The 27,533-nt window shown below is 53.1% G+C and overlaps 1 protein-coding gene across 1 annotated transcript in view; it reads right to left on the bottom strand.

Annotated features, from left to right (window-relative positions):
* MYOM3 (myomesin 3) overlaps positions 1-27,533 on the bottom strand; it is a 45,408-nt gene that overhangs the window by 1,456 nt on the left and 16,419 nt on the right. Inside the window, exons 14-35 of the mRNA XM_060080843.1 lie at positions 26,041-26,224; positions 23,092-23,266; positions 20,761-20,882; positions 20,176-20,363; positions 19,815-19,941; positions 18,498-18,676; positions 15,107-15,221; positions 13,803-13,959; positions 12,990-13,099; positions 11,161-11,205; positions 10,312-10,448; positions 8,800-8,944; positions 8,597-8,656; positions 8,139-8,206; positions 6,942-7,052; positions 4,883-4,970; positions 4,329-4,367; positions 3,973-4,081; positions 2,665-2,828; positions 2,405-2,441; positions 2,206-2,228; positions 547-602 (exon numbers count right to left, since the gene is read on the bottom strand). Of these exons, the coding sequence (XP_059936826.1) occupies positions 547-602; positions 2,206-2,228; positions 2,405-2,441; positions 2,665-2,828; positions 3,973-4,081; positions 4,329-4,367; positions 4,883-4,970; positions 6,942-7,052; positions 8,139-8,206; positions 8,597-8,656; positions 8,800-8,944; positions 10,312-10,448; positions 11,161-11,205; positions 12,990-13,099; positions 13,803-13,959; positions 15,107-15,221; positions 18,498-18,676; positions 19,815-19,941; positions 20,176-20,363; positions 20,761-20,882; positions 23,092-23,266; positions 26,041-26,224 (2,439 nt within the window). The remainder of the gene's footprint in view (positions 1-546; positions 603-2,205; positions 2,229-2,404; positions 2,442-2,664; positions 2,829-3,972; positions 4,082-4,328; positions 4,368-4,882; positions 4,971-6,941; positions 7,053-8,138; positions 8,207-8,596; positions 8,657-8,799; positions 8,945-10,311; positions 10,449-11,160; positions 11,206-12,989; positions 13,100-13,802; positions 13,960-15,106; positions 15,222-18,497; positions 18,677-19,814; positions 19,942-20,175; positions 20,364-20,760; positions 20,883-23,091; positions 23,267-26,040; positions 26,225-27,533) is intronic.

The following is a 27,533-nucleotide window of genomic DNA, read 5'->3' on the forward strand; positions in this document are numbered from 1 at the left end:
TTTAAGCTGTATGACCTTAGGTAAGTCCCTTAACCTTTCTGGGCCTCAGTTTCCTCAGCTATAAAGTATGACTAGTAATAACACACTATTTCATGTGGTTGCCTTGATGGCTAAATAATGGAATAGTGCCTCCTGGCACAAAGTAAGCAACATGAAAACGTTAGCTATCATTTTCTAGAACATTAGACTTGAAAAACTTCAGTCCTGAAAGGGCTTTTTAGGTATCATCTAGTCAAGCTCCTGTGGAAACTGAAGTTCACACGGAGAAGTCTGTGACACCCAGGGCCACCTGGAGAGATGGGGTAGAACTGGGGTGAGCACAGGCCTGTCACCCCCCCCCCCCCCGCCACGGGCCTGACACCAGGCTCAGTGTCTTTCCTTTATACTACATGTGACCAATGAGGTGTGGTCACTCGGCCAGACTCTGGTGCATCCAGCCCCTTCGGCTCTGGAATCCGCGGTACTGCGTTGCTTCGTGCTCTTTGATGGATACAGGAGGGAACCCAGGGTGGGACTGCCGGCTGTGGGCTGGGGAACAGTCAATACCTTATCTTCCATGATCGTGGCCACGTCCGGCAGGCCCCTTACCACTTTGGCACGATCTAGAAGGGAAAAACGAGACCCCCAGTGATGAATGTTTTCCTGACAGCTGCTTCCCAGCAGCAGGTTCCACGAAGTTGAGGTTTATTTTAAAGCAATTCTTCTTTTTCTTATTTGTATCATTTTGGGTGGACATCCTTAAACTTGTATTATGTTATTTCCTCGCCTTTATAAACATAAGATAGGGGACGTAATGTGTTTCTGTCATTGACTTGAGGTTATTATCATGGCTGGTGGTACCTGGAGGTGACAGTGAGGTGCCCCTCCCCTGAGGACTGGGAGAGAAGGTGATAAGATTGCTCTGAGCCTTAAACCGGCAAAATGCACACAACTGGTGTGACGAACCAGCTCAGGGAGTGAATAGGAAGGGAGTTTTCAGGACACTGACTCTGGTCAAGGGAGGGGATCTGGTGGCCATGGCGCTGGGCAGGAAGAGGCTGTGGTTGTAAATCACTAAGCAGAAAGCCAACATGTCGCAATCGAGGCTGTGGGAACGGACCCTAGACCACGATCAGGGATGTGCAAAGAGCCTAAAGTGGCTGGTGTCTGTGCAACAGATGTAGGGGAGGAGGAGCCTGAATCAGGGTTGAGGGGGGAGGGGAAGGATGGGCCCAGAGATGGACACTGTTGTGGGAGGAACGTTCACCAGGCCCATCATGGCGGGCGAAACAATCCACTTCCCTGGACGCTCAACTCGGCCAGCCCTAGCAACCACAGGCGGTGAGTTCAGGCCCCTCTGTGAGGGTCCTGGAGGGGTGTCCTGTGCAGAGACTCGGCATTCCAGGATGCAGGGGCAGGTGATTAGGAGGTGTGACGGGCTGAGTCCGGTCTGCAGGCTGCGCTCCGCCCACCAAGATGGCCGCCCGCTGCGCGGGCTCCTCACTGCTCTTAGACCCCTTCCAGATGGCAGTTACGAATGGCCTGCACTTCCCGCCAAGTGGGGACACTCAGGGACAAGACGCCATGTAGGGCTCATGCCCCCTCCTACCAATGGCCCCAAACGGTCAGTTTCCCTCCTCACTGTCAGGTTGAACGGGGCTGCTTTGCTCTGCTGCCAGGAGGCTTCCCCTCATGGAAGGTCCTACACTGACCGGCTGGCTCACTGAGACCAGAAAGCCAGCCTCCCGGAACTGGGTACTTTAGAACTGGTTGCGGGGACCCAGAGAAGCTCCAGTGCGTGGACCTGGTGGTCCCCCTGGGCAACTCAGAGGCTGTGTCCTGGATTAGGTGAGGCCCTAGGGCCCCGACAGCCAGAACCAGCTTCAGCTTTAAAGTCATCCCCTCCCAGGCCTCGCTTGGGAAGATCAGCCCAGCCTCGGTCCTGTCTGCCCCGCCTTTGGAGTCCCACCGACATCGGCCGTGTGCCTACTCGCCACCAGGCCCGCACCAGGCGCATCCACATCCACGGTCTCAGGTATCCTCGGACTCCTCATCCACCTGTCTTCACGCTGCCACCATCCGGGTCTCCCGGCAGCTCTGTGACGGCCCAGAGCCACACAGACCCCATGGGAAACTGGGACTCCAGCTACCTGCCAGGAGGCATGAGCAGCTGGGAAGCCGCCCCAAACTCAGAAGTGGAAACAACAGAAATATGGCTGGACTTACTCTTCTCGATGATGGCCAAGGCTCTGAAAAACGGAAATGGGAAAAAGCCTGGTGTTTCATTTGTTAAAGGACAGTCCTGCCCGGGTAGGGGGTAGGTGGGGACGGGGGAACGGTGGAGCTGTCCGGCCTCCCAGGAAGGGTCCTGTGCTTGTGCACCCCAGGGGCCTTGATCACACTGAGAAACGCCGAGGAAACTTACTTCAGTCTCTGGTGCTCAGCCAGGGCGTCCTCAAAAGCTACGAGAAGGAAAAGGGGAAAAGGTGCATCAGGGCATCTACCCCCAATCTCCCCACCTCCTGCAACCCACAGGTATAGAGCTCAGTGCTGACTGTTCCTCCACTCTGTTCCAGCATTCTCTTGGGGCAGTGCTAGGATTGGGTGGAGAGATGGGAGCCCCCCCAAAAGACCATGGGGTTTTCTAAACAGGTTTTACTGAGGTCAGACAGGCGGAGCGCTCACCTCGCCCCGAGAGATCAGCTGACAGCTGCCGGACTTCCTTCCCGGCCGCTATCTCTAGGGTGTATTTGCCCTTGTCTGAGTCTTTGGGGTCCAGGATGTGGAGCCAGATCTCATCCAGGGTGGTGCCAGCCCTCACCCGATCACCACTCTCCAGGCGTTTCTCTCTGAATGTGAGGGCAAAGAAATGGTTAACACAGCTCAGTCCGGGACGGGCTGTCTGTCTGCCCATCTACAGGCACCCCTGCCCCAAACTCCTCTCACGGGGTTTTGTTCCCAGATGTGTGAGCTGAAAGTGGTGACCATCCATGACATATTTGATAAATATCTATCCACTCATCCATTCATCATTCATTCATTCATCAAACCTTTTGGCAGTGCTGAATCTATAGTTGTGACATGTCCTGCAGGCTGGGACTTTGAGGAAATGGTGCTCCAGGGTCAGTGACCACCTCCCCACACCCCACCAGTGGGAGCCACTTCCTCACTTCATCCTTTTCCTCATCTTAAAACCTCCCAGCGTTTCTTTCCACAATCACTCTTATGCGATTCTTATAAACTATATAAACTCCTTTCCTTCTTGACTTAAATTTCATTCCTAAAGACACCTGGCCCATGTCAGTATTTTGTCACAGAAGTGACACCTCTGGGCTTAGTCACAGGGCTCAGAAACTCTAGAGAAGGAGCTTCACTGTTCTGAAATTCAGCTTGGCCTTGGTCTCACTCACATGACAAATTTGACTAAGTCCGTCTAGCCTTCTCCATAGAATGGGTGCAGTAATGTCTGCTCCACAAGGCTGACGTTTGCAAGTAAGAAGCACTGGGAAAATTCTGCTCCCAAACTCTCTGGGGTCACTTAGCTCCTGGCTGAGTCTCTGATACCTGATCCTGCCTTCAAGGCCTGGCCCTCAGTTAGTCGTCAGCACCCCCAGGTCCCTCTGCCTGCACCTCTCCCCTCAGCCTGTCTGCCTGAGTTTGCTAAGGCTGCAAAGACCCAGAAGGGCATTTGACCATCTGGTTCTCCATTGTCCCTGCATCCTTCTCTCCCCTAGTTCTCAGATGGTGGTCTAATACAACGGTCCTTCTCTGGCCATGGATATTCTGGGAAAGTGATCTTAGTGCCAGGGTTCCCACTTTTCCTGGGGAGCCTCCCTTCTCTGCCTCTAACAGCTGTTCCCGGTCCCAGACTCCCTCTGTGGACAGCAGGACCGGTGAGATACTCTGTCTCTGCCAAGCCCTGAGGACTGGGCTCTGAGGCGGGTGCTGGGCCCCCTCCAGCCTGGCTAGGGCTCCAGGGCAAGGCCAACCTACTTGTGGAACCAGGTGGTTTTCATGTAGTTCACGTTGTAGTACTTGACCCTGCTGAAGAGCCGGATCCCCTCCTCGGTCCCCTGGATTTTCAGTGGGGTCGCAGAGAGGGCTGGGGAGGCATGGGAGAAGGGTGAGTCTTCCCCAAGGCCCTTTGGGCGGCACATCTGGGGGTCAGCCAGCTCGCCCCTGCTTTGGGGTGTGGTGGGGGGAGCACAGTGTGGTGAAGAGGGAGGAGCGTCTCCCCCAGTCTTTGAGGCTGGAAACTAAACCCACCCCTGGCAGCCAAGGACGGCTAGAGGTCCCCCGGAGGCTATGTGGCATCACGGCAGTGCTGAGCAAAGAGGGGGCTTGCTTACCACCAATCCTGCCCAGCTCAGTGAAGATGGCATCCAGGGCTGGAGGGAGACAGAGGGCATGGTCAGCTGATGTGGGGCTCCCCTAGGGATGCACCAGGTGGGGCCGTCCTTGGAAGAGGCTGGTGGACCTTATGAGCAGCTCTCAGAACACAGGCTTAGGGGTGGGGAGGGGATCTGGGGCACTGCGTGACAGATGGGGCGGGGGGGCAACGCACATGGAGGACGAATGGGCCGACACGACAGTCTTCCTGCAGGCTGAGACGGCCAGCCTGGTGAGGAGCCTGGGGCCCACTGGGGGCGCAGAGCAGGGAACTCAGGCTCCGGGTCTTGAAGCCTGGGCTCGCTGTGGGATAGTGCAGTGAACATGGGCACCAGCGTCACACAGACCAGGCCCTGCCACTGACCAGCTGTGCAGCCATGGGCAGGTCACTTAACTTCCCTGGGCCTCAGTTGCCCCAAGTGAGGATCCCAGACAGTTTCCCCACAGGTCACACTGCATCTCTTGGTTCAGTGTGAGGCCCTCCTGGCCCGTCTCTGATGTCGCCGGCTCCTACCTTCACTTGTGAGGTTCAGGATGCTGTCGTCCTCCCCTCGCTCGTCGGAAACCTCTGCTCTGTAAACGCCCTTGTCCTCTTTGGAAAGCTGCAAAGAAGGATGTGAGAAGGCGATGTCGGCATGAGTTCCAGGAGGAGCGATGGACAGCAAATCAGGAGGCCTGGGCTCTAGGCCTGCCCCTGACTCTCCTCCCTGGGCCTCAGTTTACCCCCCTGCGATGGGTGATCTCTGAGGCTCCTTCCAGCTCCAGAGCCCTTTGATCCCAAGCCCAGGGCTTGTCTGGGCCTGGAGGTGGGGCGAGAGGGGGAACTGAGGGCAGAAACAGACGCCCCGCATGTGATTCTCAGGCAGCTGCTCTCAGCAGAGCAAAGCGAGCCCTCCTAGCAGAGGTGGGCCGAGCAGGGCGCACCCTCCAGCAGCACTGCCCTGCTTTCCAGGGGCCCTGGATAGAGGGACCTCTCTGCATCTCTCAGAAGGAAGTGTGCTCTCTTTTGCTCAGGACAAGGGGGTCCTTCCTGGCACATGCTTGTCAACCCCAGGTGAAGCCTGGGTCAACACTCAGCAAAGCAAGAACTTGGGTCATGCTTTGAAAGCAAGGTCAAAGTCAGCTGTGCCCTCTCATTACACAGCATCTCCTCCAGGGGCTGCGGGGGTGGGGGCGTGATATCTGCCTCCCTGTCCCCTCAAAGGGCCCCTCTCACCCCAACCATCTCTACATAGTGTGCTTTGAGGCAGGATTCAAGGCAGAAGCATCTCTTAACTGGGGTATCAAAGGGCTGTAACCCCCAACAGTCTTCTCCCATGTCCCCTGCCCCCTCCCTCAGTGAAGGCTCCAAAGTCCCAGCCAAATTCCGGTAAGAGTGATTGGAGAAACTTCCGGCCCCACTCTCAAGCTTTGTATCTTGGTATTTAAACCCTCTGATCCTCAGTTTACTCGCCTGTAAAATGGTGGCATAATCCTTGCCCTGGCTACGTACTATAGTTGCTGTGAGGTTCAAGGGAGATAACTCTTCGGAAGCCAGAAAGTTCTGCACCAATAGGCTGGATGATTATGACAAGACTCAGTAGCTATTAAGCACCTACTTGATGCCAAGCCCTGTGTGAGGAGTTTGCACTGTGATGACAAAGGCCAACTTGCCATCATCTTGGCCAGGATTTGGGAGAGGACCCTGAAATCATTATTTCCTTCCTAGTCTGCAAACCTGCATCTGCCGCAGTCCTGCTTGGCACACGGTGAGGCCACAGAAATCAGGGGCAAGGCAGAAAAACATTGAATATTTAAGAATAAGCCTTGCATTTCTACCTTAACCAGGTCACACTCCTCCGAGGGCCACGGGGAGGTCGTGGGTGGGAGAAGTGAGCTCCAGGCCCTGTTTTGCTCTGCCCAGACCTGCCTCACATGGAGACCGTCTTCCTGTCCTGAATCTCAGGCTGTGGGGGCAGGAAGGAATCTCTGAGAGAGCACCCCTCTGACCTGCTCGTGTAACAGATGAAAACTGAGGTCAGAGAGAGACAGTGACTAGCCCAGGGCCATGCAGTCAGTGGCAGGGCCAGGACTGGAATCCAACTGAAAGGAAAAATCAGTATTACTGAGCCTGTCTTTATTTAAAGTTTTGGTATTGTTTTCCCTCATGGTCTTTTTTTTTTTGGCATGAATTTTGATCCTTAAAAATATTGCATGAGGGGCTTCCCTGGTGGCGCAGTGGTTGAGAGTCCGCCTGCCGATGCAGGAGACACGGGTTCGTGCCCCGGTCCGGGAGGATCCCACATGCCGCGGAGCGGCTGGGCCCGTGAGCCATGGCCGCTGAGCCTGCGCGTCCGGAGCCTGTGCTCCGCAACGGGAGAGGCCACAACAGTGAGAGGCCCACGTACCGCAATTAAAAAATATATATATATATTGCATGAAATATTTATCTTGAGTACTGAGCCTTTCAGTGCTTCCTGAAAGTTTGTGTGTGAGGTCAGTGCCTCACTTGCCTCACCCTGGTCCTGACTCCCTGCCCAGTGCTCCTGGCACTGCCTGGAGGCTGTGAGCCCTGAAGTCAGAGCTGCACTTACCTCTTCGATGCAGAGAAGCCCTGCTCCAGTCTGCGGGTCATACTGACCATCTGGGAACTCTTTCTTCTGGAAGAACCACTGGAAGCGGGTTTCTTTCTTGGTGTTGGTCACCTGAAGAAGGTGGGGAGTGAGAAGACTCCTTCAGGCTTTCTCTTTTAAGTGAAGACTCAGTTCATCAGAACCTTTTTTTTTTTTTTTTTTTACAAACATGACTCCCCCCCCCGCCCCCAGGCTAAATCTCAGCCAACCCCTTCCTCACACCGTATGTCTCCTCTGATGGTTTCTGGACTTGGGACTTGTGCTAATGCTATTCCCTCTGCTTCTTGATCCCTTTCCTACCCTATTTTTTCTTGTAAATGCCTGTGTCACCTCCTCCAGGAAGCCTTCCTTTATGCACCCCCGAGTGTGCCCCATCGTGAGTAATCAATTTCCTGCATATCTCCATCACAGCAGGAGCTACGCTGTTTTCCCCACGATCTTGCTTTGGACTGTGGGATCTTACAGGCCTAAGGAGACCACTTCTTCACCCTTGTATGCCCAGTGCTTGCAGAGTGTGTTACACAGAGTAGGTACTTAGGTTTGCTGAATGGATAGACTTCTGGGAGTGCGCCCTCCCCTCCCCTGCCCTCCCCCAGTTATCTAAAAGGCTGCAGGGTGCTGAGAAAGAACTCCCGCTTTGGAGTCAGGCACATCCGGTTAAAACCTGGGCTCTAGACTCTGCCTGTTACCATGTAGTCTTGAGCTAGTTCCCCACTTGGTTTTTCATCCTAAAGTGGGGATGGTAACACCTCTCTCACAGATGATTGTGAGGCAGATGAAATAAAGTAATGCTCTGAAGTGCTGAGAACAGTGTCTGGCAGAGCTACTAACAGACACAGGGACTACCGCTCAAAATATAGAGCCCGCCCTCACTTGCTCCCAGACCCCTGACCCCCAGAGCCCCTCCCAGAGCAGCTGGGAGATCTAGCTCAAGGCTGACTCAGCGCACACTGATTCACACTAACTCTGCTCCCTGGGCTTTTGTTTTCCAGTTAAATGCAAAAGCCCTGGGGCTACTTCCTCTGCTTGGGATCACAGCAGCACAGGGTGTGGAGTTGCAGGGAATGGGACAAAAGACAACCACGGGGCTTGGGGACAACCACAGGTCTTGCCCCACGGGCCCTGGGGGCAGGGCTGGAGGCGGGGGCGGGGCTTTGCCTTGCATATCAGCAGCACTTGGCAGTCCTCGGTGACCTTCCACTGCAAAGGCTCCTCGAAATACGGACCTGTGAGGGCAAAACAGCACGCCCAGCGGTCAGAGCGCCGGGCTCGGACCGGGCGCCACCTGGTGGTGAGATAGGGGAAGGCAGCTGGGGAGGGGCACCTAATGACTACTGGCCCCTCGGATTCTGGGATTTCGCCCCCACGAGGGAGGGGACTGGGGTGAGGCATCTGGGAGGCATCTAGGGTGCAAAGTTTAGGGCGCTCACTCTCGGGGTTGGGCAAGTGCTGTTTCGTTCTGGCACGAGGACAGCACTAGATCAAATGGCAGTGGCCCTCCCTCGGGGGGTCCAGCAGGGCGGAGGGATCTATTAATCCACTTGCCCAGCGGTTCCCCGGCGCTGTCTGCTGGCCTGCTGGCCGAGGTGTTTGAAGTTCGCCCCAGCAGTTCTTACCCTGCTTTCTCTTCCAGTCTCTTCTCTTAGCATCTGCCTCCCTTAGAAGTTTGTCGAACTCTGTGAACACAGAAGGGGGAACGGGTGTGAATCAGAAGGAGCGCAGGTCCAGAGGAGGGCGTCAGGATGTATCGATAGAGACGCCCAGGCTGAGAGCTGAGGCCGGGTGCATGGGGCAGGGCGGGGGTCAGGGCACAGCTGACCGTCATCCACCAGAGCCAGGGTGATCTGGTTCTTGGCTTTTCCGTCTTGGAGCTGAGCAGTATACGACCCTTTGTCGTCCTCAGTCAAGTTTTGGATGATAACTTCCACCAGGCCCTTCTCTCGGACAAAATTGATTTTGCGGTTCTGGGGAGAACAAAACCCGAAAGTCTTTCTGCCCTTTTCCACTCACAGGGAATTTGTGCTGTAGGGTGCAAATCGGGGCGTGGTTGGACTTGGGGGTAATATATGCAGAGTTAGAAGCCTTCAGAGACTGGGGAGGGGGCCCTAGGTACCCCTCTCCTGTGTATAGACTGGGCTTTTCCCACACCCGGCCCCCGAGAACACCCCGGGGCCCGGCAGACACTGGAAACCGTCTTGCATGCTTGCATCAGTTGCAATTAATAATAATCCCCAACCTCCTACTGTGCCATGTTTTTTGGTTATTTTCTACTTCTTTTGCAATTTAATATAAAAAAAATCCCACATAAAACTATAAAGGATAATATAAAAAGGCCTGTGTACCTGCTACCCAGAATTAACACTTATTTACATTTTGTCACATTCTAACAGTTTTCTAACGTTTTATTTTGCACATTTAGGGTGTATGTATGATTTGAGAGAATCGTCTAGTTCGATTTTTCTATAGCGGCACCTGCTAGTATCAGCGCTGTGTACCAAGAGTCCAGACTTTGTTACCCTGCCTCTACCATGAGCCAAGGTAACGCTTAATCTCTGTGCAGAACTTTCAAATCTATTTTTTTCCCAATTGCTCCTCCTGATTCTGGGGCAACCAACCCCATTTTACCGATGCAGAAACCGAGGCACAGAGAGGTGAAGAGACCTGCCCAAGGGCACACAACCCACAGGAGATGAATATGAGTCTTCTGACATCTAGCCCTGAGCTCTTTCTCCTCTGTCAGAACCAGCTCCCCTCTTTATAACACATATTTTTTGATGGCCATCTGGAGATGAAATTCACAAATAAGATCTTCTCATGATTGAATCTGTCATGAGAGATTGTACCCATGTACATTCTCATGAGTACAAGAAGAACAGGAAAATGAATGAAAGAGCATAGGTAATGTGGCTAATAGAATAAAAACTCTCTATTCAGTGTAAAAAAATTGCACTGCAAAAAAAATTACACTGCAAAAAAAAATTCTTTGTGATTGTATCTCAGAGTTAGGGTCTAGGCTTGGATAATTATAAGCATGAATGTAGGTTTTTCACCTTACAAATGTTTGACAGGACAGTGAAGAATTGTGGGAGGCATGGGAAGTTCTTTGTGGGAGTGTTCCTTGCGTTGGCAAGTGTCTAGCATCCCTACCACCCATCCCCCAGGTACTAAAATCCAGGTGTCCTCACCCCCCAACCCTATCACTGTGACAGCCAAAGCTGGTGGCCATTTCTGAAATGTCTGGTAGGGGAAGGTGCAGCCAGTGGAGACCACTGCCTGTGAGACCACCTCCTGGGCCAGGAACCTCACTTAGGGATTCTGAGCCCCCAGTTACCGGTGAGCTGAAGATTTCCTTCTCGTTGAAGATTAGATGCAGCTCAGCGGCTGGAGACAACTTTTCTACTTCCAGCCAAAGCCGCACGTCTCCTTGCTCGAGGATGTCAACGTTCCAGCCGGAGATCAGCTTGATCACTGGGAGACAGAGGACAGAAAAGGGTGGGCAGGGAACCCTTCTCCCCTCCCCACTCCCGACAGCCCCACCTTGAGCACACTGTGGGCATTTAATGTGCAAAATGTTTCAGAGTCTGACGCAGACACGACTGGGGTGAGGGGCTGGGGAGGGTTTCCCGCGTTCAGTCCCCCTAGATTGACTTCATCTCAGGGAATTCATCCTCTTCCCACAGCTTTGAGGTCGAGCTTCTCACCCTGGCTGGACACTGGATCCCCAAGGACTTTCTAAAACACCAGTGTCTGGCTCCAGACCCAGAGGTTCTGATTTGTTTGGGGTGTGGCCTGGGCATCGGGATTTTGAAAAGTTCCGGGGGTGATTCCAATATGGACCCAAATTTGTGACCCCTGCCCCAGGGACTGCAAAAGCTACTCCTGGCCAATGGAGGGAAACAGGGGTTTAGATGATCCACAATCCAAGAAGAAGAAAAAACCAGCCACTCTGCCCTCCCTTGCATCCCATGTGCTCTCTGCTGGCCGCTCTGTTCCCTTCATGGACTGAGGACTCCCTGGGTCTCTGACCTTCCAGCCCCAAGACGTCCCCATCCTTTGCTCCCCCCCTGCCCCACCCCCACCCCCCCCGGCTAGTTTCTGGCTCTTGGCTGACTCAGCCCTGCTCAGAACACCCCAGTGGGCCTGGCGGGACTGCCCAAGGCTGGTGGCTTGTACCGCTTACCTGGGTTTCTAATCTCATGGCTCAACTTCTTCAGCTTGTTCAGCTCTGGGACAGGGAGAAGCAAGGAAGAAACCAAAGAGAATGACATACTCGGGCCAGTGGGGTCCGTGGAAGCCGTCCTAGCGTCCACACTGGGTGAAAGTCCCAAGAGACTCGACTTGGCTACTGAGGGGTTGATTGATGACCACTGTGGGCCTTGGCTCTGGGGCACTGAGGGGGCTGTGGGCGCTGCCGCAGGCCATCCTGAGGTTGCTTATTCTCCTGTCCTTCAAGACCTGATCAAGTGCCACCTCCCCAGAGAAGCACCTACTGTGTGCCAGGCTCTGCATGATCTCAGCAGTCCTCACACCATGCTGTGGGGTGAGCATTACTGTCTGCCTCCTGAGGCCCCTTGTTAACCCACTGAGCCATACTGTCCCAGCATCTGAGGGTCTGTTCTCCCCACTGAGCCATACTGTCGTAGTATCTGAGGGTCTGTTCTCCCCACTGAGCCATACTGTCCTAGTATCTGAGGGTCTGTTCTCCCCACTGAGCCATACTGTCCCAGCATCTGAGGGTCTGTTCTCCCCACTGAGCCATACTGTCCCAGCATCTGAGGGTCTGTTCTCCCCACTGAGCCATACTGTCCCAGCATCTGAGGGTCTGTTCTCCCCACTGAGCCATACTGTCCCAGCATCTGAGGGTCTGTTCTCCCCACTGAGCCATACTGTCCCAGCATCTGAGGGTCTGTTCTCCCCACTGAGCCATACTGTCCCAGTATCTGAGGGTCTGCTCTTCCCACTGAGCATTTCAGTCTGCACGTGTCTAGGGCAGAGGCCGGCAGAGTGCTGTCCCACTGCTAACTGCTTTTTTGTGTTAGGTTTGTCTCTTCTGCTAAGCTGAGCTCTGGACCTGCATGGTATCTGGCACACAGTATGTGCTCAATAAATACGTGTTGCATGAATGAATTGGCAGGGGCAGGGCTCATATCTCATTTCCTCTTATAAGCTCCAGAGTCCTTAGCATGATGAGTCTGGACACATGGCAAGCATCCAGTCCAAAAACAAAAAGCAAACCCCATTACTTTTGTGGATGGCTTTAGTTTGCATGGAATCATCTAAGTATATCTGCATAACAACATTGTTTCACTTAGGACAGCAGGGATTATAATCCCCCTTTACAGATGAGGAAACGGAGGCCCAGAGGTTTCATGACTTATCCAAGGTCAAGCAGCCAGGAAATTGTGGAACTGGAATTGCACTCTGGACCTGCCTGCCTTCTGCTAATTAACAAAATCAAAGGGCCTCCAGTGCAATCATCAGGGAGGACAATGGGCTGTCCCAGTTGCTATGGAGACAGCAGAGGGTGAGTCTCATAGATGACCGCTGAGGCCCGGCATCCCCTCTCTGGTTTACCACAGTCCCCACTGCTCCCTTTTGCCATCCTCATTACTCAGACCGACTGCCATTTGCAGTTTATCATTCTACTTATGCTGTTGTTTTTCTTAGGCTACAGAAGGCAGTGAAATAATTCACTGGTACCTTTGCTTTTTATCAAAAGTAGATAAAGAGAAAGACAAGAAGAGCGTGAACTCCATCAGGCAGGGATTTCTGCCTGTTGAGTTCACTGATGTAATTCAGTGCCTAGGACAGTCTCTGTCATATGGTCAGTGCTCAGCAGATACTTATTCATTGGCTGACTGACTGAATGGGTGGGTGAGGGCCTACTTCCCTGGAAATCTCTGCTTTACTCATTTTTATTGCTTCTTGCTGGCCTCTGGGGTATTTGTGTTTGGGACTCCATGTCTGGGTCATCTCTCTGGGGAGGTGGCAGTGGAACAGGGGCATCACCTTCCTCCGTCAGCGTGTGGCTTGCTGAGATTTCCTCGTCAGCGTCGGTGACCACCACCGAGTAGGTGCCCAAATCCTCGAGGCCAGGTTCTTTCAGGATGATCTTGGACCTGCAGAGACAGGAGGGCAGAGGCTCTGAGAGGGGCCGTGTGCCCTGGAGGCCTGGGAGCTGGGGAGTCTCGGTCGGCTTTGCAAGCCCTGCACCCCAGCCCAGACCCCGGCCAAGCCAGTAAGCAGGGGTGGCAGCCTCCTTACACCTCTTTGGGGTCCCCTGCCCAAGGCACGTCTGGCCTGCCACTTTCAATGGTCCTCACTAGCCAGGCTCTCTGGAGCAGTCTTCATACTGGCCACATCCCCCAGGCCTGACTCTCTCCACAGGGCTCAAGTCATCAGCTTTGCCTCCTGCTGGACAGGGCCAAGGCCAGAGCTGCTGGGGGTGGAGGAGGGAGACCTGGGGGCACTTGACATCCTAACCGCTCTTTTACTGATGAGGAAGCTCAGCCCAGAGAACTTGCAAGAGCAAGTCACTGGCACTCAGGCTAGAAACCAAGTCTTGAGCGTCTCCTCAGAGGCACACACATTCCTTACAGAAAAAGGATCTGCAAATGCATGGCACCGTTTCAGCCTCTCCAATGCACTCTCCCTCACTTCTCCCTAGGTGGCGGTCAGCATCCTTCATGAGCGACCAAGCAGTCCTCTCAAGCTCGTTATCTGGGGGTCCTGCGGGCTGGTCTCACCCACGAGCTTCTGCCCACTCATCCGACAACGTCTGGGAGCCGTGGACGAGTCGTGCTGCCCCCTCCCCTCACTTACTTGTTAACTTCCTCCTCGACCTTGACCCTCTGTGGGTCCGGTGGGCCCTTGTAGTCCTTGGACCACTGAAACTCCGAGGAGTCGGGGGCCTCGGGTGCTTCGAAGGCCATGTAGATAAAGCCCTCATCATCCACACCGACCTCGATCTCCCGAGCATCTGGGGGCAGGATCCAACGGAGGGCAACAGACATTTAGAAATGATAAACCGGGTCAGGTCGCTCCCCTGCTTAACCCCTCCAGTGGCTGCCCATGGTTCTTGAATAAAATAATAAAGCCCAGACTCCTTGCTGTGGCCTCCAAGGCCTCGTGTGATCAGGCTCCTTCTCAGCTCAAATGTCACCTCCTCAGACTACTGAGACTAAAGGAAAGCCCACCCCACCCTATCACCCTGTTTCACTTCCTTTATAGCACTTATCACTGACTTTTTCATCATTTACTTGTTTACTGTCCATTCGTCCTGCCCCTCCTCCCACCAGCACAGGAACCTTGCTTTCTCATCACTGCCATGTCCCCAGTGCAGTGTGGGTGTCACCAAATACTTGCTGAATGAATGAATAATTAAAAGAATGGAAAAAGAACACACTTTATAGCGAGGAGAGCTGAGTGATTCCATCGTATACTAGCCGCGTGACCTGGTCATTTAACTTCTCTGAGCTACAATAAAATCAGCTCTAAAGTGGAGACAGTGACAGCTCCCTCAGGGGCTTATTGGGAGGGCCAGACCGTGTAAGGACCCAGCGCAGCATCTGGCGTATGTGGTAGGAGCGGACCTCGGGAGCCGTGACTGCAAGGCAGGCAAAGCCACACGGCATATCTGAAATAAAGTTGGCTATTCTTTTAAATATCCACGAAGACTTGTATGAGTTTAAGAATGTGGCATATGGGGCTTCCCTGGTGGCGCAGTGGTTGAGGGTCCGCCTGCCGATGCAGGGGACACGGGTTCGTGCCCCGGTCCGGGAAGATCCCACATGCCGCAGAGCGGCTGGGCCTGTGAGCCACGGCCGCTGAGCCTGCGCGTCCGGAGCCTGTGCTCCGCAACGGGAGAGGCCACAGCAGAGAGAGGCCCGCGTACCGCAAAAAAAAAAAAAAAAAAAAAAAAAAAGAATGTGGCATATAAAGAACGGAAGACCCAGCACATGGAAGGAAACCATATGTTCATATCTTGGGATCCCATAGAAATAAATGAGAGTGTGGATGGGAGAGAAACAGGCAGGAAGGAATGAGGGGCAGGGGGGTGAGGCGGGGTGAGGGCCCAGCAGGTTCTGTCCTCCTGCTGCAGACCAGCGCCCTCCCCCTGCCCCTACCTGGCTTGTCCTCCAGGAGTACGGGGTCGGTGGGCATGGACGGCTGCCCTGGGCCCGCTGAATTCACAGCCTGTACGTGGAACACGTAGGTCTTCCCCGGCTGTAAGTCAGAAATCTGGGGGAAGGGAGGGGGCAAGAGTGAGCACGGAGGACGGCAAAGACCCACCCTTCCTGCAGCCTTGGCCACGGGCTGCAGGGGACCCCCAGGAGGGCCAGGCTGCCCTGGGGGTGGGGGGCAGGCTAGGGGCACATTGCTCTCCTGAGTTCCAGCTTCAGGTGAGCTTCTCCCCTGAGATTACCTCCTACGCTTGGGATGCCTGGAGCTCCACCTGCTCGGAACTTAACGCATCATCAGCCTCTCAACAAGAAAACCCTTTCTCTTCCTGCGCCCCCTGCCTCTCCTCCATCTGTCACCCTAGAAAGAAGCTTGGTGATCATCATCTTTTTTTTTTTTGCAGTACGCGGGCCTCTCACTGCTGTGGCCTCTCCCGTTGCAGAGCACAGGCTCCGGATGTGCAGGCTCAGCGGCCATGGCTCACGGGCCCAGCCGCTCCGCGGCATGTGGGATCTTCCCGGACCGGGACACAAACCCGCGTCCCCTGCATCGGCAGGCGGACTCTCAACCACTGCGCCACCAGGGAAGCCCGGTGATCATCATCTTTGACAGCTTTTTCTTGAGCCCTACACATCTAATCACCGAAGTTCCCATTTTATTTCCCTAACGTTTCTTGAATGTGGCCTGTGTCCCAGCCACGCCTTTGACTGCAGCTTTATTTCTTCTCTTCTGGATTAGTCCAACAGTTTCCTAAATGGAGCCTCTGCCTCTAGACCCTTCTTCCCAGTCTATCTTTCCCTCTGCCAATGTTTCCAAGATGGCAGTCTGAGTACACGTAACTCTTTCAGTGGCCTTCAGGGTAAAGTCCAGATTTCGAGGCTTGGTACCTAAAGCCTTCCTCACCCGTCCATCCTCAGCCTTCTGTCCTCTTCTCTGCGCCCCCTTCACTCCCTGACTCCTCAGGGTCCCCCACGCATCACATCGCTTCACGCCTCCCTGCCTTTGCCCTTGCTGAGCCCTCTGCCTGGAACGCCCTCCCCTTCTCTTGGTCTAGCAACAACAGCTCACCCTTGGCCACTCAGCTTGGACAGATGGGATGAGGCCAGGAGAAGCCTCTTATCTTCCTCCTTGGAGCTCCCAGAATCCCTCGGACCCTCCTTGATTGTATGACACACAGTACTGTAATGGCCTGTTCCCTAAGGACTGTGACTGTAGCTTTGTACATCTACAATCTAGTTCCAGATCTGGCACTAAGTAGGTGTCCAGAAGTGCTGAGTGAATGACTGAGGGAGTGAATGCCGGCCAAGCATCCACGTGCAGAAACGGTGCCGAGTCACTGAGGCTCCCCCACCCTGGGCCAGCCTGCCTGAGGAGCAGAGGGACCATCCATCTTGCGTGGCTCTCGGGCCAGCTGTCCAGCACTGGCCGACTCTACTGTAGGGAGCCGGGCCCCGTGGGGGCGGAAATCTCAGAGCATTCCATGGGCTGAAGCTTGCCCTTCTTCATTTGGTCTTTTTTTTTTTTTTTTAAATAAATTTATTTATTTGTTTGTTTTTGGCTGTGTTGGGTCTTCATATCGGTGCGAGGGCTTTCTCTAGTTGCGGCAAGCAGGGGCCACTCTTCATCGCGGTACGCGAGCCTCTCACTGTCGCGGCCTCTCTTGTTGCGGAGCACAGGCTCCAGACGCGCAGGCTCAGTAGTTATGGCTCATGGGCCTAGTTGCTCCACAGCATGTGGGATCTTCTCAGACCAGGGCTCGAACCCATGTCCCCTGCATTGGCAGGCGGACTCTCAACCACTGCGCCACCAGGGAAGCCCTTCTTCATCTGGTCTTAGATAGCCTTAATGTTATTGTTTCAAAAGGAAATATTTTTATTTTTTTCTGATTATGAAAGAAATTTATGTTTGTTGGAGGAAATATTAAAGCAATAGAAAAGAATATAAAATGAAGGGGTAAGGCTCTCCTGGCAGCCCCATTCCCAGAGATGACCAGAACTGACAATTTTGTAAAAATCCATTTAGACTTGCAGATGCACGTAAACCACGCAGAAACGTGACGTGCCATATTCTGCTTGTTAGTATCTTCTTTCCACATTGTTTTGGGCCTCTCAAGCCTGCTTTCTTTCCTCTTGGTGCTAACAGAGTGCTAACGTGTGGTCTTGAAACCCACACACCCTCCTGCCTGCTGGTGAAAGATGCCTCAGGAAAATGAGGTGGAGAAAATACTCCCTCTCTCCCTAGAGCTGCAGAAGATAAAATCTAATACACATCACAGAACTTTCCTTACAAACTTTCCTTAAACAAAGAAGGCCTCTGAGACATGCTGGCTTCAGAGATGGATGCTGTGAAGTCTGTGATCCTGATGGATTGTCTGTTAGTAATTTGTGTCTGCTAAGAATGCTTCCACGGACACCTTTGTTTTCTGACATGACAAATATGTGTGAGTTGTCTTTTTTATGCCAGGAGAGCATTGTTTGCGCTTCCCCTTCTACACGAGTGCCAATGAAAACAACCACCGCAGGTGAATAAAACCAATGATTCTGCTAGATTTCTTGTTTATCCAAAGAGTTTAGAGTTTGCTTCTCATTTAAATTAAGGAACGCATATGTCTCCATGTTCATTAATATACAATATGATATACATGTTTTAAATGTTATCTAACATATAAATATCCTGCTCTGTATTGTGCTTTTTTTTCCTTAGCCACATATGGTGGATATGTTTTTATGTCACAACATACACGTAGCTCCACCTCATTCTTTTCTTTTCAATTTTTCAATTTTTATTTTTAATTTTTTTAGCTCTACCTCATTCTTTATAGTATTGCCACTCCTTCAGCTACTGTAGCCTTTACACTCCCTGACACTGAGTCCACATTAAGGATACACTGTGATTTATTTAAGCAAACCCCCTACTGATGGACATTTAAGTTGTTTCCAAATTTTGCCTTTATAAACAACGCTACAACGAGCATCACTGTCCTTAGGTCTTTGCACACTTGACTAATTATTTCTCTACAGTTCAATCCCAGAAGCAGAATTCCTAGCTAAGGGGATGTGCATATCCAAATACTAATATACCTTGCTGATTATAAGTGAGGTTTTAGGGGGGAGTCTGCGCAGCATGGAGCAGGTTAAGACCAACCGCCGGCCAGACCTACTACTGACTCGCTGCGTGACCCTGGCTAAGCCACTCCCCCTCTCTGGTCCTCTGCTGCCATTAAGTGAGGGCAGTGATCTCTGAGGGTCGTTCCAGCTTTGGCGTTCCGTAGTCCTGCCATATCCTGTGGCAGGGAAGGCTTAGGGCGGGTCAGAGGATGAAGGGGCAGGGACTCACCCTCAGGTGGGTGCCAGAGATGGGGCCTGGAGTGACCGGCTTCCATTGCTCAGAGCCTTCCTCCTGGACACTGATGCAGTAGCCCGTGACCGGTCCGGCCCCTTGGTACAGTGGGGGCTCCCACGTCAGCATCAGGGAGGTGGCCCGCACTTCAAACACCCGCATGCCATACGGGGGTCCTGGGGGAAGACAGGGTAGAGAAGGAGATGGATATCCAAATGGCCAGCCAGCCAGTCAGCCAGTGGGCGGGTGGCGAGTCAGCAAGCTTATCAATCTTTCAGTCCCAGCCAGGCCTGGAAGTGCCTGCTCTGGACATGGTGGGGACCTGGCCGGCCTTGGCTTCATGGCAAAGCTTGGTCTGTGTCTGAACTAGAGTTAACTCTTCAAAGTGTGCTCAGTATCACTTCCTCTGGGAAACATCCTTGACCCTCCCCAGCCCTGTCCCAGACAGCATTAATCTTTCTAACCTCTTTGCCATTTCAGTGTTTAATGTAGAAGCTCAGGGTGTGGACTCCAGAGTCAGATCACTGGGGTTCATGTCCCGGCGAACATCCTTTTTCAGGCTATGGGGACTCTGGGCAAGTTACTTAGCCTCTATGTTCCTATCTCCTCGTCGGTAAAATGGGGATAATAATAGTTCTTATAAAATAGTGCTGTCGTGAGCATTAATGACGTAACTTATGCAAAGTGTCAATACATAGTAAGTACCCAACAAATAGCAGTTGTTTATAACTGTCGTTGTCTAAAGCATCACGCATAGTGATTATCTGCCATTCAGGTAAAGGTTTTGTGCTGAAAACAGAACTGAGCTGAACAGAAGGATGGAAGGTTGTCATCCTTCCTTCCTAAGGGGGAGATGAAGGGCTAGTTTGTGAGAAGGCTGATGGCACTGCGGGAGTGGTGCAGAGGGTGACCAACCCGCCCTGTTTGTCCAGGATTGGGACACAGGACTTGTGTGGTAATACAAGTGGTAATGCTGGGAAAGTCCTGGGCAAACTGGGACGAGTTGGTCACCTAGCAGTGTGCCTTTGGGGTTTGACATTGGTCTGTGTTGAGAATCGGAGCTTAGATGGGGTGTTGAGCTAGAGGATAATTTGGATGGGGGTACAGGGCCAGTCAATGGCCAAGGTCAGGGCTCTTGACTTGGCAGAGTTAAGACTGTGTCAGAGGTTACAGGGGGCAGGGGTCTGGGGTTTGGGACCACCAGAGCAAGCTTGAATGCACAGCGAGCCCGGCGGTAGCGGTCATCTTGTTTGTTAGTTTGGGGGAGGGGAGGGGAGGACAGGTGCTGGGCTTTGGCACCTCCCATCTGCTCACCTGGCTGAGGCATCGTCCACTTTTTGCACTCAAACAGGCTGCTGGGTGCTGACAGCTCTCCAACACCAGCCCAGTTTACTGCCCGGGCACGGAACTCATAGAAGTGGCCTTCATGAAGGTCACTGACCTTGAAGAGGAGAAACACAGACTGTGGAGGCTGAGGCTGGGGAGACAGGGGACGAGGTTCACAGCAGGAGGTCTATAGGAGCTTCACAGAAGATTGGTCTGCACTTGGCAATCAGCTGGATTATCGAGGCACCAAACCTGAGGCCTCTCTCAGCCTCAGGACCTCCAACCCTGACCCCCACTCTCCACCCACACAAATCAGGACACCCGGCCAGTGGCCGCATTCCAGCCTCACCTTGCACATCTGGGTGGGGATGGGCTGCTGGTTGACCGAGTGCCAGTCCAGTTGCTCTGAGTCGTGTTGGTCCAGGAAGTAGCCCAGGATCTTGCCCCCTCCACGCCGCTTAGGGGGTTTCCACCCAATGACCATAAAAGTTTCCCCACAGTTCAGGAGGGCGAAGTCATATGGAGCAGATGGTGTACCTACGGGGAGGCAAGGGGGTGAGGGCCACTGCTCCCGAGGGGCAGCCGGACTGAGCAGTGGGGCCCGAGGGAGGTGGCGAGCCTCCCCCAGTGGGTGCTCACACTGCTCTGGGGCACGGACTTAGCCAGTAGCGTCCATTGGTAATGCTGACTCAACTACATGCAGGGCACCTGGGCCTCCGAGCTGGCCAGACTTCACCCCATGGCCTCAGGCCATTGCTACTTCCTCCCCAAAGGAAGGGGTGGTCGGGGTCAGCACCAGATCCCCTGAGAAGGCTTCTGCCCCATGGCCTCTGGAGTTGGACCCTCCAAGAGGTGGTCAATGAGCCCCCTGCTCTCTGCTCAGCCCAGGTCTGTCCCCAGAGGTGTGCAGGCTGCACCTGCCCCTTGGACTTACCCAGAGCCTGCTTGACCTTGATGGGTTCAGTGACGGCTGAGCTCTCCCCAACTCCAGCCTCGCTGACTGACCTGATACAAAACTCATACTCCTTCCCTGTCCTCAGCCCGGGAACTGTAAACCTGGGAGAGAAATGTACAGCCTTCAGGAAAGGCCAAACCAGCAGCACGGAGACATTCCTGAACTTTCTAGAACAACTTTGTGGGGATAAGTGGCCACCAGCGTGGTAGGATTTGAGGCCTCAGTTCTTGTCTAAAGACCTTGCCCCTGCCCCCAGAGTGATGCCTGCCCCCTGGAGGATGAGGTCCTTAAGGTTTTAAAGGATGTAGCTTCCAGAGCCCATCATTAAGATGCGAATACACTGGGAAAGTTACCAGTTGAAGGCCCAGGTAGCCAACCCCTAAACTGAGCAACCTGGTACATCTCTAGGACTTTGGGCCTCGTCCTGGAAACACAAGAAATGGCTCTTCTTATCTGTACGGATGCTGTGACTAAAGCACAGAGTGCTTTTAAAGATCTCTGAATTATCAGCCAGAGACATACAAGGACACTCTGGCTTAGAGAAAAATGTCCTCCCATCCTGTCTCTTCTTGATACGACCCAAACTGTGAACATTTTTTTTCCCTTTTCACTTATCAACATTTTCCTGTAGCAAATCTTGTTCTACAGGGAGCTTCCCTTGGCCAGTTGACCCCGAGGAGTTGAATGTTGGAATGTCAGAGGGGCCTTTATGGATCAAACCATCCAGTCTCTTCATTTTACAGGTAGGGAAGGGCTCCCCCAGAAGGAGTGGAGTGAGCCAAGAGCACAGAGCCAGTTAGGAACACGACCTGGACCGAGCCCGGGTCTCCCGAATCCCAGCGCAGCGCCTGCCTGTTCAGTATTCATTCATTCAGGTCTTTTTTGAGCATCTCCTGTGAGCCAGGTTCTAAGGAGCTCATGGAACGGTGGTGGACCAGACCCTACGTCCCAGCTGAGCTCCCTTCACACCATCACCCCAGGCAGCACTCTTGGGCAGCAGTGTTTAGCCTCTTCCCAGCCCTGACACATGTAACCGATGACATGCACACATGTGACGAGGTCTCTGGATGTACCAGAGGACCACGCCACGCCCCACGTGTGACACGTTCTTCCGACATGCCACTTTCATCACATGACTCTCCCTCAGCCCCTGTCCTCCCCTTCAGGGACGCACATCTGAATGCAAGTCAGGGGAGAGATGTCATCCTAGGGGTAACCTGGACTCTGAGCTCATTTGTCCAAAACCTGATTATTCTCCAACTGGAGAACTTTAGCAGTGACAAAGCATGAGTGACCGTGAGGCACCGTGTGCCAGAGGGGCACCAGGTCCTATCCCCTTTTCTGGGTGAGACCATCTTGGGGCTCACAGCCCAGGGTGAGGGGAGCCCACAGGTGTGCTCAGGGCCCAGCCGGTTGTCTGATGGAAAGGGAAGGGGGGTGGGTGTCCCTACCTGAGCCCCTGCCCCGACAGAGCCTCAAAACGGAGAGAAGTCATGAGTCCAGAAGCCTCGAGGCTTCTGCCTGCAAGGACCAGGGCCACCGAGTGAGGAGGGAGACTCAGAGGGGAGTGCAAGTGAGATAGGCAAAAGTACAAGAGTCTGAGCCGGGTTCAGAGAGGGCGAGTCTCTGTGCAGGGGTGCCCGGCGAGGGAGGAGCGGGTGTGGAGCCTGCACCCCAGCTGCCCTGGCTGCACTCTCTGCCTCTCTGTCTCTAAGCTCCTGGAAAGACAAGACCTAGCCAGTCACCACTACCTGCAAACAGCATGCTCCTAGTGAGTGCTTGCCGAAAAAGAGGCTGTCTGGGTCAAGTCCACTTACTAGCTAAGTGAGCTTCGGCAAACTCCACTTACTAGCTAAGCTTTGGCAAACTCCTTAACTGCTTTGTGCCTCGGTTTCTTCATCTGTACAATGATAATAGAACTAATACGGGGCTTCCCTGGTGGCGCAGTGGTTGAGAGTCCACCTGCTGATGCAGGGGACACAGGTTCGTGCCTCGGTCCGGGAAGATCCCACATGCCGCGGAGCGGCTAGACCCGCGAGCCATGGCTGCTGAGCCTGCACGTCCGGAGCCTGTGCTCCTCAACGGGAGAGGCCACAACAATGAGAGGCCCGCATACCGCAAAAAATAATAATAATAAAAATAAAAAAGGAATAATAGTCCTAAGTTCATAGGATTGCAGCCAGAACTAAATGACCTAATATATGAAAAGAACTTAGAACAGTGCCCAACGCCCAACTGTACCGTGAATGGCAGGCTTCATTATTAGTACGGCCCTGCCCTAGTGCAGGAAGGGGGTGGGGGCAAACTCACCTGTTGCCCTGGATGGGTTTGTTGTTAACTGTTTTCCACTCGGATGATCCTGCCTCCCGGGAGTAGATGTAATAACCCAGGAGCTCTGGGCTGTCTTTCACAGGATCCCAGGTCAGGGAGACAGAGGTCTGTGTGTCTCGGAAAGCTTGAACTTGAGTTGGAGGAGGGAGAGTGGCTAAAAATCAGAAGTGTGGACTGAGTGAAGATGCTGAGTTACACGGCTGGGGAGGGGGAGGCGTGTGGGGGAGGCGGGGAGGTGCGCACACGGCAGTCAAGGGGGGCACGTGCGTTGCAGACATGCCCTGGGGCTTTGGGCAGCTCTTTCCTAGTCCCAGAGGTGTCCTCCAGACTCTTGTATTCTGAAAGCCTTCTGTCATCTTACCTCCAAACACCTCTGCTTCCTCACTAAAATCCCCATTCATTAATCTTTACTGTCGCTCTCTCTCTCTTAGAAGTCACCAGATCTGACAATTTTCCTCAGCCTTATCTTTGACCTCTAGGAAACTTCATTTTATTTCCCTTGAAACTTTAACTTTCATGGCTCCCTGAGTCTATGCTCCTTGAGGTAGGGTCTGCCATGATGTGTTAAATGGACAGATTTGGATGGATGGATGGATGGAAGAATGGATGGATGGACAGATGGATGGATGGATGAATGGATCAATAGACTAATTGGTGGATAGGTGGATGAATAGATGGATAGACGGATGAAAGGATGGATGATGGATGGATGTCAGATACAGGACCTTCCTAGTTCTCTTTTTCCTTCTCAAACTCCTTACACATCCTTTTGTGGCTCCCCCTCTTTCTTTTGTCCCCAAATGTGGGACTCCTCCAAGTGTCTGTTCCTTGACTTGCTCCATTTTTCCCCTCTTGTCTCATCTCAAGTGTCCACCCATTCCCATGTCTTCAACCCTCACCTCTCTGCAGGTGGCTCCCCAGGCTTCACCTCCAGGCCTGCTCTCTCTCCTGAACTCTAGAGCCTCATCTTCCATTTTTCCCTGGACACTTCTCCTTGTGTTCTGGTGGTGCCTCAAAGTCAACAGGCAAAGGCTGAACTCAGCATCAATCCAACATAAGTCCAGTAACTACTGAGTGCCTACTCTGAGCCAGGCTCTGCATTTGGCCCAGGGGAAGTATTGAGAAACAGACTTGGGGTCCTGGGCTCAGGAAGGTCCTGTCAGCAACTTCAGCCTCTCCGGTTGAAGACAGTGTGAGAGTGGATGAAGCCTGGGTGGCGGGAGAGGGTAGGAGGAGGGCACTCAGGGGCCCCATGTGTCCAAGAGACCTGATTCTACCCGTAGGCAAGAACTTGAGCTGAGGGCATCCATGTATGGAGTAGTACTCACACACTGAAATCATGATTTCAAGACCTGAGGATATGTTTGTGGTATAATGTTAATTGTAAAAGGCAGAATGCAAAGCTCTACACGTGGTTTGATTGGACTTTCAGAAAGATGCACTAGCGTGCATGCGTCAAAGGCCAGAGGCCCAAGAACCTAGATGTTCACACTGGTTACCGTTGGTCAGCGGGATCCTGGGGTGGAGGGAATTCTCTTCCCTCCCTCCCTCCTTCCCTTCCTCTTTCTCTCTCTCTCGCTTCTTTTGTATTTTCCCATTTTTGTACAATAACTTCGCTTTCATCATACAAGTAAATGCCTTTTCTTTTTTCCTCTCCTCCCCTCCTCTCTCTTCTTTTCCCCTCCTTTACTTCTCCGAACTGTACCAGAACCTTGCCCTAAGGCTGCCCTGTGGTCCAGAGACTGCCCACATCCAATCACAAACCAGTCATTGGCCAGGCCCCTGAGTCAAGACTAAATGTTAACCAGACCAGAATTAAAGAAAAACTCCGGGCCTCCCTGGTGGCGCAAGTGGTTGAGAGTCCGCCTGCCGATGCAGGGGATACGGGTTCGTGCCCCGGTCTGGGAGGATCCCATATGCCGCGGAGCGGCTGGGCCCGTGAGCCATGGCCGCTGAGCCTGCGCGTCCGGAGCCTGCGCGTCCGGAGCCTGTGCTCCGCAACGGGGGAGGCCACAACAGTGAGAGGCCCGCATACCGCAAAAAAAAAAAAAAAAGAAAAACTCCATTTGCCCACCAACCTATTTATACTTACTATGAATATATATATATATATATATATATATATATATATATATATTTCTTTTTTCTACATTATTGAAACAGTACAAATCTAGGACTTTGAAATCTTCCCCAAACAGGCCTTGCAGCATATCAGGCTCTTCTCAGATGGGCAGTGCTACAGCTGGGTTCCTTAAAGGACTAGTTGGTGATGGCAGCTGCAGGGAACATTCTGATCTTATCAGAATCCAGAGGCCTGAGAGGAGAGAGGGAACCCCGGGAAGTCAGGACCAGGATGGAGCTGCTGCTGGGAGACTCGGCAAGGAGCCACAGGTGGGGGTGATTACCAGGCCTTCAGAACAATGGGTTTGGCAGGTGAGGACACCAAGGTTCGCAGCTCAGAAATGACCTGCCCAGGCCCACGCTGTGCTGCAGATGAGAGGGGTCCTACCTGGTGAGGCGGAGCTTGGGGTGGGACCAGGGAGAGGGCCGGAGGCCTGCCCAGGGGCTCACTCCTGGCTGCACAAGGTGGGGTCAGGCCCTGGTTGGAGACGTTTAGAACTGAGGGACCACTTGGTCACACTCAGATCCTGTGCTGGACCTGGCTGGATCCTGCAACCTGTGAATTGTTGATCTAGAAAAAATGTCTATACTTTCAAGAACCTCCTGCCCAGAGAAATGTATCAATAATTCTTGATGGTCTAAAACTTTACAGGCCTGTGATCATGTTGCTTTTCAGCTTCGTGATAGGTAGAAGTGGTCAAGGACAGAGAAATGGGCACGGCTCTGTCCTGGCAGCCGCGGGGTCCCGAGCCCTGGAGGCTGACAGCCTGGGCTGGCCTGGCCCCATCTCCTACATCACACAGGTACCTGGCTTCCCCCTCAAGGTGATGGGCTCGCTGGGCTCCGAGGGATCGCTCATGCCGTACTGGTTTACCGCTCGCACTCTGAAGACATACGACTTCCCTTTCTCCAGATCCAAAAGGGCGAATCTCGGGGATTTCACAGGCGTTTCTGAGTTGATGGCCTCCCAGGCGCCACTACCTATGACCGACTGTGACAAAGGAGAGAAACTTGCCTTTAGTGAAGTGGTTGCCTTCCACACGTGCTCTCACTAACTTCTATCCTCGGCCCAGGCTGCCCCTCAACACCTGAACTCTGGATCCACCTGCCTCCGTGACGTCTCTACCTGGATGCCCATCGAGCATCTCACATTCAACAGAACTGACCCTGGAACTTGCCCCCCTGCCAATGCAGCCCACATCGAGTTAGTGGCACCCATCCTTTCAGCTGCTCAGGCCAGAACCCTGGGAGCCATCCTGGACTCTTTCTCTCATTTCTCATCCCCCGAAGATGCTCTGTCAACAAACCCAGTTGGCTCTACCTTCAAAATGTATCCAGAGTCCAACCATGGCTTATCACCCTCATGCTCCCCTCCACAACCTTGATCCAAGCCACCATCGTCTCTCACCTGAGTTATCTCAGTAGCCTCCTAACTGGTCTGCCTGTTTCTACCTTGAACTCCCTTCAGTCTTTTCTCCAAAGGACAGGCAGAGGCATCCTTTTACAACACAAGTCAGATCACATCCGTGTCTGCCCAGAACCCTCCCAAGCCCCGCATCTCCCTCAGAGCGAAATTCTCCATGGCTTGACTCCTGCCACCTGTCTGGCCACATTCCGTGCCCACCTTTGCCCACTCGCCAGGCTCTGTGTCCCCCTGCTGTTCCTTGATGGTGCCGGGCCCAGTCCCTGCCTCTGGGCCTTTGCACTTGCTGGTCCCTTTTCTTGGAATGTTCTTCCCCCAGAAATCTCTGGTTTGCCCCTCATTTCCTTTGGGTCTTTCTTCAAAACTCACCTTCTCAGGATGGCCTCCCCAGCACCGCCCCCCATATGAAAGGTCAGCAGCCCCTCCCTCAACACTCCGAATCCCCTCCATGCTGTCTGTCTTTCTCCTAAGCTCCTACATTAGCAAATGTGCCAAATACTTTTCGGATTCATCTTCTTTGTCATCCATCCCCCACCCCCTACTCCAATCTCCGCTCTGGAGGCAGGAGTTTGTCTGTTTTATCCACCACTGAGAACAGTACTGACGCATGAGAGGTGCTCAGTCTATGTTTGTGGGATAAATACATGAGTAAATGGATGAATTCTCACAATAACTCTGCAAAGTAAGGGTTAATTTCCCCACCAACGAGGAAATTCAGATTCAGGAAGTTTTGGTAACTTGGCCAAAATTTACACATCTAATAGCTGGCATATTTGGTATTTAAGCTCCGGTGTGTGTACCCCCAAACCTGATCATTCTACACAGCATCAGGGGCCCCAAAGGCAGCTATAAATCCTGTGTCTCTGGGTAGATAGAG

The sequence above is a fragment of the Mesoplodon densirostris genome, chromosome 2 (genome assembly GCF_025265405.1).
Source record: "Mesoplodon densirostris isolate mMesDen1 chromosome 2, mMesDen1 primary haplotype, whole genome shotgun sequence".
NCBI classification, from domain to species: domain Eukaryota; kingdom Metazoa; phylum Chordata; class Mammalia; order Artiodactyla; family Ziphiidae; genus Mesoplodon; species Mesoplodon densirostris.